Raw genomic sequence first — 10,735 nt, 5'->3', positions numbered from 1 at the left:
TTGCAACGTATGAACTGCGGAAGCAAAAGGATGATCTTTGTGACAATAGCAGTAACCCACTGAGCTATCTACATAAAATACAAATTGCCAAAACTGAGGGTAGACAAAACACAGATCTCTTCAACAAGTGCGTTCATCGCAGATTTACCGTACTGTTGTTATAACCCCCTGAAAATTACTGAGTATACAAAGACCTCTGAAGAGGATGCTTTGACCCTGTTAAAAATGTTAAAATGCAGCATGTTTGTGATCAATCAAATCGGCAAGAACAGATGTACTGCCACGCGTGTTCTTATTGCAAATTTTCTTTGTGGTAGTTTTAAAAAAAAACATAAATGTATAAATTGACTGTCAGACCCTGCTTTTCATGACCCTGCCCCTTGTGAGGTAACCCCCGTTCTGTTGCCACCCATTTCTGGGATCCAGGAGTTCATTGTTTTCCATTCCTACCAGCTCCCGCCTCCCCCCTCCCCGAACTGAAGGGAGCACCAGTTCGCAGGCCCCTCTTTGGGAAAGCTGCAGCTGTTGCCTGTGACAATAGGCCAATCGCGTGAGTGCGCGGTATGGCGCGTGCAAGCTGCGCAAGGTCACCTGCTGAGTAAGAGCAGGCTTCTGGCGCCAGAGCAGGTGCAGGTCTGAATGAATGCTCCCACCTGAGCTCCCTCTGCTGCTCTCTGCTTTGAGTCATCAGTTTTCCTCAGTCATGCCGTCCGAAAATGCTAAAATGAAACAGCTGCTGCTTGTTCTCATCTCTGTTGGATGCTCCATGGCACAGTCACGACTGGGTAAGTAATACAGAAGCATTCTAAAATATTTTAGTATTTAGTGGGCACAAAAAAATCTCACTTTGTACTCGCAGCAAAGACGGACCTTTAAGCTCTACAACGCAAGTTACCTATTTTACAAATGCCAGCCCATTATAAAATCACTTGTTTACCTCAGTAGAGACGAACCGATGTGTAGCCAGTGTTTGTGACATTAAGAGCGTGTGAATGCTGTAGCATGCCCTGCCGTGAACGTGACCTACCGCCCAATGTGTGCCATACGGCAGGAGCACTTCTCACATCTGGCACAAAGTAAAAGATGCATATTGTGCAGCATACGGTCAAATGTACGACACAGTGGAGCCTGCACTGCTAAATGTGGCATCAAGGATGGTGCGTGAAGTGCCAAAAATGTGACTTAGTGGAGGCTGCACTGCTCAAAATGTGACATTTCGCAGGAAGCAATGCCATATGTACCATATAATGGAGGACGCACTATAGAAGGTGGGGCATTATGGAGGTCTGTGCCGCGCGTTACAGATTCGAGCATTCACTGCCAAACGAGTGGCATATGAAACAAGCGTTGTCAAAGCCAATAGGTCTAGCCTCAGAACCTGTGTGAATACTTCCATCGATGCAGCCACGCGTCTATTCGTCCACGCACCTATCAGTCATCGTTACACATCTGCTCATCCACCCAACTCGCCAATCCACAATACAACAAACAAAACAACCAAGCAATTAAGAGGCGCTTTGAGTTATAAGGCCAACCTACTGACTTAGCTCCTATCCTGAGAGGGATGTGAGAGTGCTGTCTGTAATGAGAAACTGGCTCTGTTTTGAGTGACTGCTAGTCTGTGAGGGGCGTGAGAATGCCTAGTAGTAAGTCACAGGTCAGTGAAAGTGCGTCAGTCGTTTGTGTCAGCTAATATGTAAGGGGGAAGAGAGTGCTGTCGGTGGTGTGTAACTGCCAGTCTGGTAGTGTGTGACATCTGCGCTGGTAGATGCAGGAGTGCTTTACGCAGTGAGAGTGCTTCTGTGAGTGTTTGATTTACTGCATGGTGTAGTGTCAAAAGTGGGACATACTAGAGAACAAACTGCTGCTGAAGTGACATACCACAGGGATCACTTCCACATGTGTGACATACCAGAGGGCGCTCTGACCTGCGTGTGACACACTAATGAAAGCAGCGCCAAAGGCTTTGCATAAAGTAATACAAGTTGCCGAATTCCTAACATAGTGCTGAAAAGACTGTAAATGTGCGTGACTCGCTGTATTATGCATTTCTGATGGACACTTCTAATTGCAGAGTCCTCACCTTAGAACAGTGTTTCACAAACCGTGGGTCGCGGCCAGTCTGTGGGCCGTGAGTGGATTTTGATGAAGTGCCAAAGTCAGCGCAATAAATAAAGATGTCATGCTCTGCAGAATGTTCTAGCAGTGTGGCCATGCGCGACAGGTGGCATCGTGCAGGTAAGTATCACCTTGGCTGTGACAGGGCATAGCAGTGCCACCCCCTGCATAGTGACGCCAGTTCCCTTCTTTCTGCGACTTCCATTTAGGATCCGGAGTTTGACCTCCCCTCCCCCCTTCCTTTATCGCTGTTTCAACGACTCCTAATATTTTTCCACAATGTTTAAGGGGACAATGTCACCATCGAAAATTACAAAATTCGGGGGGGAGGAGCCTAGCGCCCAACCATGATGGACGCGTAGGCACAGGGCTCTCGGGGTCCACGCAGCCTCCCACGATTATCCTGGATTTCATCCTGATATTTTGAAGGAATACTACGGGCGAACTTACGCTGAGGATACTCCTGTTCTCAGAACTCAAATCGGACTTTGGGAACTTTACTTCTTCGGTCTTTGGGAAAGAGGCCTGCTCCGCGGCGCTGCCCCGGACTCGGGTTGGCATCTTCCCCGTCCCAATTGAACAACAACGGATCCGGAGCTTCGGGCTGACCCGTGCCCCCCGGGTTTCACTTTCGCTTTCGACTCTCCTCAGTGACGTGGAGGGCGGGCGCCTGCGGAGGCTCCACATCTGAGCAGCTCGGAGACCGGCGGGTGATATCGGTAGCGGGAGCTGTCTACTACTGATTGCGGTGTGCCCCCCCCAGGGAACCACTACAACACACGGGCATCCAAGAGTTGGTTTCCCCGGCCGTGTAATGGCGGCCCGACTAGACGGGGACAAGCTAAGGCCCAAGGTTACCCGGAGAGGTGGCTATGTGCAGACGAATAATATGGATCGGTATGCCCATCAGAAGGGGTCTCCTGGTCCGAGTGGGCTCGCAGAGGTGGCTCGGGAGGGACCGTCATCCTCGGCGGAACTGACACTCAACGATGTCATAGGTGCCATCGACGCCATGAAGGAGTCGGTTGGCCAGCGGTTTGACTCTCTGGCCCACAAGCTGGACACTGTGTCAATTGATGTTAACCTACTCAGAGCGGACCTTTCGAAAACCAGCGACAGGGTCAATTCGCTTGCTCTCATGACTTCGGGCCTTACGAAGGATGTTACTGGCCTGCAGACGGAGCTTCACAGTCTGAGGGCCCTCACCGACCTTTCGGTCAAGCGGCTGGAGGATTTTGAAGGCCGGGCACGGCGCAATAACGTGCGCATTGTAGGTGTGCCGGAGAGGTCGGAGGATGGGTCAGTGGATCTTTTTGTGGAGGAACTGATCCTGAACCACCTTGTGCCAAAGGGCCTCAGTAAATACTTCATGGTGGAGCGGGCCCACAGAGTTCCGGGGGGTCGGCCGAAGCCGGGGGCCCCGCCGCGACCCATCATCGCCAGGATCTTTAACTTTAGGGACCGCGACGCCATCCTACAGACCTCCCGTGTAAATGGCCCGCTGAAGTATGAGAACGTGGACGTTAGCTTTTATCCTGACTTTACTCAGGCGGTCCAAAAACAGCGCATGGGGTTTCTGACTGTGAAACGGCGATTAAGAGATATGGGACTGAAGTACGCCATGCTTTTCCCGGCTAAGCTTCGTGTTGAACTGGAGGACCGGACCCACTTTTTCGACCGGCCTGATGCGGTGGAGGAATGGCTTGATACATTGCATCGTCGACGCGGGGGAGAGGAGCGGGCCGAGGACGACGGAGGTGGCTCGGCGGAGCACCCGTGAACTACTGAACTATGGTTCCTGGCTAATCGTGTGTTGAACTCAGACTTTGGTCAGGGGTGACCTAGTACATGGGACTGCATTGCCCTTCCTTTTGTGTCCGGGGGCTGCGGGGTATCTGGTGAGACTCTTCCTCCTCTAGGGGGTTTTCTTTCTTTTCGTAGACTAGGTTTATGTCGGGGCGACAGGCACACTGCGAGTTGGGGTGGCTAGATGTTCTAGTGCAGGGGTGCAGGGTGGGGGGGTGTGTTACGGGAGTTGGGGGGGTGGTGGTGGGGGAGTTGTTGTTTCAGGTTTGTTTTATACCAGGTGATCGATGTTCTGTTTTTTGCTCTCGTAGTGGGTGGGATGTTCGTTGTGGTTGGGATGGGGGGTAGGGGGTTGCATATTTTAACATGGAATGTCAATGGTTTGGAGGACCGTGTGAAGCGAGGGGTGGTGCTACAATATCTGAAGCGTCTCTCTCCGGATGTCGTCTTCCTACAAGAGACGCATTTGGTGGGCAACTCCTGTCAGGCATTGAATAGACGGGACTACCGTTTGGTGGCCCATTCCGGCTTTACCACTGGATCCAGAGGGGTAGGCATACTGGTCCGAGCCTCTCTCCCACTGGAAATTGACGAGGTGAAGCACGATGATCGGGGGCGTTACGTAGTGCTGGTTGGCCGGTGGGAGGGTAAGACTTTGTGTTTGGTTTCAGTTTACGTCCCCCCTGGGTTGCAGACTACCACCTTCGCGGATCTGGGAGGTCTATTGCTCGGGCTCCCTGAGGGCCTGTTGCTGGTTGGTGGGGATTTCAACTCTGTTGTGTCTGGTAGAGAGGATCGACACCCGCCCAGAGACCTCCCTGGGGCGCATTCTTGGTTAGGTGGTTTTATTGACACTATGGGACTGGTTGACTGTTGGAGAGCGATGCACCCGGGGCTGGCTCAGTTTACGTTTCACTCTGGGGCCCACGGCTCCCTGTCTAGATTGGACTATGTGCTGATGCCGGCTGCCCAAGCCCCAATGATTGGGGAAGTTAAACATCTTGCTCGTGGAATCTCGGATCATTCCCCGGTGCTGCTACACTTGGATATTGCCTTGGGGGCTGGGGGGAGGGTGGCACCGATTAACCCCTGGTATCTCCGTGACCCCACAGTTCGTGCCCAACTGGTGAAGTCTCTGGACCGGTTTTTGGCGGAAAACCAGGGTTCCGTCTCGTCAGCCTTGACATTGTGGGAGGCCTTTAAGGTGGTGATCCGTGGGCAGGCCCTATCCCTGATCTCCCTTGCTAAAAAGCGTAAAAACGAAGAGGTGGTGCACCTGGAGTCTGACATAACTAGTATGGAAGGGGTTCTTGGTGGGGAGTCACGAGGGAGAAACTTCACGCCCTTAGCCTTAAGCAGTCGGACTATAGGGCGCTGGTTACGAATGCTGCCAAGCTCACTAGTCGGGAACAGCAGGGGCGCTTGTATGATGTGGGTGACAAGGCTGGAAAATTGATTGCGTGGCTGGAAAAGAGCGAAAGAGTGAATCGTGTGGTTTCGGTGATTGTGCGCGCTGACGGTGTGAGTGTCACAGATCCCGGAGAGATAGTGACTTGTTTTGCAGATCATCTGCGTGACGTCTATACGTCGGTCTCGGATAGGCCGGAGGATGACTCTCGCCAATTGTTACGAGATATTACATTGCCATGCCTCTCTGTCTCCGACAGAGATTTGATGGATGCGGCATTGACGAATGATGAGATAGCACTGGCAATTCGCGCGGTCCGCTCCGGAAAGGCCTTGGGCCCGAATGGCCTGCCGATCGAGCTGTACAAGCTTCGTCCAGAGAAGCTGGCGCCTCATCTCCCTGAGATGTTTAATGCCTCGCTTGAGGTAGGCTCCCTTTCGCTGGACCAACGGCTTGCAACTATTGTGGTTCTCCATAAAGAGGGTAAGCCGCGAGACTGTTGTGCATCGTATAGGCCTATCTCACTCCTAAATGCCGAACCAAAGATTCTTGCGAAGGTCCTGGCAAATCGACTGATTACTGTAATTGGCGACCTGGTTCATCCGGATCAATCTGGTTTTATTCCGCATCTCAACACCGCGTTGAACCTGCGGCGCCTACATGGAGTTCTCGCAAGAGTCGATTGTCTCCAGGAGCCCACCATTTTGACGTCCTTGGACGCCACAATGGCGTTCGATACGCTGGAATGGTCGTATCTTTGGGCGGCACTGGCCAAGTTTGGTTTTGGACCCGGATTCATTAAATGGGTGAAACTGTTGTATGTGGAGCCGCTGGCGCAGGTGGTGGTGAATGGTAGGGTGTCTGCCCCCTTTGTGCTCGGGAGAGGTACCCGCCAGGGTTGCCCCCTGTCCCCGCTTCTTTTTGCTCTTGCGTTGGAACCCCTGGCGGCGTGGCTGAGGTGGGAGCCCTCTATGGCGGGTATCCGGTGGTCTCCGACGTTTGAGGACCGTGTGTCACTATACGCTGATGACATTTTGCTCTACCTCACCTCGCCGCGGAAATCATTGATAGTGTTGTTCGATGTTTTGACCTCCTTTGGCCGCAATTCTGGGCTTGTTATTAATTGGGCCAAGTCCTGTGTATATGTGTTGGTTGGCGACCCCCCTCCTCTCCCTCGCGGCTGTCCGATTCAAATCTCTCAGTCTGGATTTAAATACTTAGGCATTCACGTCTCCTTGAGTTCAGCGGTTCGTTACTCTCTGAACCTGCTGCCACCGCTTCAGCGGCTTCGGGCTGACGTAGTTCGTTGGCGGAGGCTTCCGTTATCGCCGCTGGGCAGGGCGGCCTTATTTAAAATGATGTCTCTGCCACGTTTTTTGTATGCCCTACAGAATACGCTGGACGTGGTGCCTACACGGTATTTTCGGGAGGTGGAAAGCCTGCAGCGACAGCTGGTGTGGGATGGGAGACCACGTATCGCTCTTGCTAAGCTGACTCTTCCATGGTACGATGGTGGCATAGCTCTTCCTGATATCAGAAGGTATTATTGGGCGTCCCAGCTGGTGGCAGTGAACCATGGGACGTATGGCCCAGTTTTGAACCCCGCGTATGAGATGGATAAGTTACTGTTGCCGGGTGGGGATTTCAATCGAATGCTTTACTCCAAGAAGGGACGCACTAAACTTACGGGCCCCACGAACAATGCTGTATGCGCATGGCACGGCGCCACTGCTGCTACGGGCTGGAAGGGCCGCCTGACTCGTGCGACTCCACTGTATGCCTCTGAAGAGTTGGGCGGGCTGTGGCGCACTAAGGGATTTGAGAAGTGGGACACGATCGGTATTAGCCGAGTGGGGGATCTGTGGGCAAAGGGCGCTTTTAAAACGTTCGATGTCCTTCGGACCGAATATAGCCTGAGCGATAGGGAATTCTTTCGTTACGCGCAGGTCCGCCACGCCCTGCTTTCTGCCTTTCCGACCCCGGCGGATATTCCTGAAGCCTCCCCCTTGGAAGATCGTATACTTGACGGTTACTTGCCAGACAGCACCATTTCCCTGATCTATAAAAAATTGATTAATACCCGCGCGGACCTCCTCACCCGCCTGCGAGAGGTATGGGTTGCGGATGGCCTAGAATTGGATGACGAGGACTGGGTTGCGGCTATAGCCTCGCCGAGAGAAGTGGCCATACCCGCTCGCCTAAGATTTGTGCAGTTAAAGATACTACACAGGGTCTATGTTACCGGTCCCCGTTTGCTTCGCTTGGGCTACTCGAGTGATGGTTTATGTAGGCGTGGCTGTGGCCTGCTTGGTACCTTTCTCCATATTTTGTGGGAGTGTCCAGTGGTTGTCCGGTTCTGGACTAGGGTGCATGCAGTGATGGAGGAGGTCACTGGTGTGGCTTTACTCCCGGCGGCGCTGTGTGTTGAATGTGTGGGAACCGACTGATTGTAACGCGGCCCAGGAGCGCTGGGTGACTCTGGGCAATATGATAGCCAAAAGGGACATCGCGCAGCTGTGGGGCTCGGGTAGGTCTCCTACGGTGTCAAAATGGAGAGAAAACATGGATTGGTGCATGTTCCGGGAGAAAACCGTGTATGTTGCTAGAGGCAAACCCAAAAAATGGAATTCTTACCGCGGAGATATATGCACGCCCCCCCTGGTGATCGTTTCCGATGTAGCTCTGTCCCCTTAGCTCGGCTATTCCTGTTCCTTCCTGGAATTGGTACTTGGGTTTCTCCCTGCCCCCCCTCCTGCCTCGCCTAATACTAACTTTTGCCTATAGTGCCGCTGAGTGGCGGCTGCCCCCCCCCCATGTGAGAGCAAGTTCCTGCTTATGTAGTTTCCATGCCTGGTTTTAGTTTTGTTTTGTTGTTTCTTTTTCATAAAATGTTAATTCAAAACCTTCTTGTTGGATGGAGTCTAGTTGTGGGCCTGTTGGCCACCCTCCCGTGTAGGTTGCTCATTTGTTGGCTGTACTGTGTTTCCCTTTTGCATACTAGCGGCCGGCCTCGGAGGTTGTAGGCCCGTGACTGTACATAACTGCTGTGTCAATAAAGGTTTTTCAAAAAAAAAAAAAATGTACAAAATTCAAGCCACGCTGCAACTTCAGGAAGCAGATGTCGGCCACAGATGCACACACGGTGTCCCTTTGGTGCTTGTGCTCCGACCCCAAATGGAAGTGTCTATGACAAATGTGTCCTAATGCTCCCAAAGGCAATGTGGGGCCGTGAAGGAAAGTTGTATATCACTGAACATAAGCCGAAGTCATGGTCTTTACAGAGGCCCTGCTCCTGCTGAAGGGCTCAGTCATGGTCACAGGAAAATTCCTGTGACCTCTCCACTTGCCGCCCGAAATCTTCAGCTAAGTGAACATCCAAGCACTAGAAAGCAGAACATGACTTAACTCCATCCAGTCACTCTAACCCCAAAGAAAAGGTACAATAACATCAAGGTTTAAGTCATACTCTCTCGATGAATGAATGAATGAATGAATGAATGGAATCATTTTTATAAAGGCACATTTACCCTGGCATTGAGACTTGAAGCAGACGCCATGAATGTGACATTTTAGAGGAACAAGCATTTTCTAATTCCTGTACTGTATGAATTGACAAAACTTGTATGTTCTCAATGCCAGTAGATATTAAGGAACTGGTGAATCTTGTGCATTATTTAAAGCCCTGAAGAAGTACTGTGTGGGGGAAACACGTTGGCTACTGGATTTTATCTCTCATTTCTTTGATGAGAAGAAAATGAATAAAGAACAAATGAAAAAAGAAAATTTCGACATTAACATTGTCTATTTGTTGCATACATATGCACCGTGATCACTGTGGTTGTTAATGAAAAAAACATTTGCTGCATTTCATATGCATTGTACACAATACATTACCAATCTTGAGTGCTGAACCACTGTCTGCTATTTTTGCTTTGGAAGTTTTTCCGTTTGGAATAGAGAGGGGCTGTTCTCCAAGGTTCGATGCACCATTGAGAATATCTTACTTTCACCCCTTAATATAACTGTTGGCAAATGAGGCACTCTATTGCCTCAACCCCTCTGTCTCTTGTTGTATACCTATACCATCTTTTATTCTGACAAATTGGTGCTGAGGACTATAGCGTCCTTCTTACCAAACATTATAACTCCCTTCCACGTGGGAAAATCAATCACTCTGCCTGTGTTCTTTGCTCCGCTTAACCCCTCGAAAGTAGAGGAGAGGCTCCGTGGGTTGGACTTCAAAAGGGCTTATAAGTTTTTATATTGATTGCACCAAGGACCATCGAGTGAATGATCAGATTTTGGTAGGTGGGGGTTCTGGAGCAAAAAAGTGAAGGCTGTGCTGAAGAGATCCCCGGTGAGGTGGATATTCTTCTGCATCAAGAAAGCAGGTGCGTAATAGAATAGATCAGCTAGCAGATCCTACCACTAAAGTACAAGCTAAGACCACCATTTCCATCGGCGAGTTGTTTTTAAAACACTATGAGGGGATATATCAAGAGACTGAGGGGACTACATTCGACTCTATCATGGAATTTCTACAGTCACTTGAGATACCTAAAATGGATGCTGAGGGTAAGAATTACCTCACACAGGATTTTACATTATTAGACTTAGATCAAGTGATAGAGTCCTTCCCCAATGGCAAGGCCAATGGTGAGGATGGCCTTCCCATTGAATTTTTTAAAACATTTGGGGGAACATTACGTAAGGAACTTTTGAAATTAATTAATAATTTACTCCAAGGAAGTCCCCCACCAGATTCCTTCCATACAGCGGTGGTGGTCAGCATTTTAAAAAAAGGAAAGGACAAGGAACATATAAATTCATATAGACCGATTAGCCTTTTGAATACAGATTATAACATTTTCACAAAACTTTTAGCAAATCGATTAAATAAAATAGTAGGTTCTCTGGTAGCTCATGATCAGTGTGGTTTTATTGCAGGCAGGCATCTCCATTCCAACACCACATTTATATTGGAGGCACTAGATTATTTTACTAAGGCTGACACTGCCCCAATATTAGGAATGACAAACATAAAATTATACGCGGACGATATTGCCCTTTTCATAGACTCCAAACCCTCAAGTCAATTGAAGATTTTAAAAATCTTCTCTGACTTCCAAAAGCTAGGGGGCTATAAAATTAATGTAAGCAAAACGGAAATTATTTTACTCAACTGCACTACAGACACTTTAGTTCCAGAATTTAGGCGGATATACAATATGGATCCATAGAGATATCTTGGAATATTTATATCGGATAGCCCAGACGATCTCTTCTCACTTAATTTTTTACCTTTATTAAAAAAGGTGGGCTCTCTTTTAGACCGCTGGAACCTACTACCCCTGTCCCTTATGGGGCGGGTATCGCTAATTCGAATGTCGGTCTTACCTCTTT

General features: G+C 49.9%; 1 protein-coding gene across 3 annotated transcripts in view; it reads left to right on the top strand.

Moving 5' to 3' along the window:
• Nucleotides 1-610: 610 nt before the first annotated feature.
• LOC146854936 (uncharacterized) overlaps nt 611-10,735 on the top strand; it is a 253,605-nt gene continuing 243,480 nt past the window's right edge. For all 3 annotated transcript variants that reach the window (XM_085652353.1, XM_085652354.1, XM_085652352.1), the window contains exon 1: nt 611-785. In XM_085652353.1, the coding sequence (XP_085508479.1) occupies nt 644-785 (142 nt within the window). In that variant the 5' untranslated portion in view covers nt 611-643. The remainder of the gene's footprint in view (nt 786-10,735) is intronic.

The sequence above is a fragment of the Triturus cristatus genome, chromosome 4_1 (assembly GCF_964204655.1).
Source record: "Triturus cristatus chromosome 4_1, aTriCri1.1, whole genome shotgun sequence".
NCBI classification, from domain to species: Eukaryota; Metazoa; Chordata; class Amphibia; order Caudata; family Salamandridae; genus Triturus; species Triturus cristatus.
Note: the sequence above shows the minus strand (reverse complement) of the source record. Positions and strands in the feature narration are given on the sequence as shown.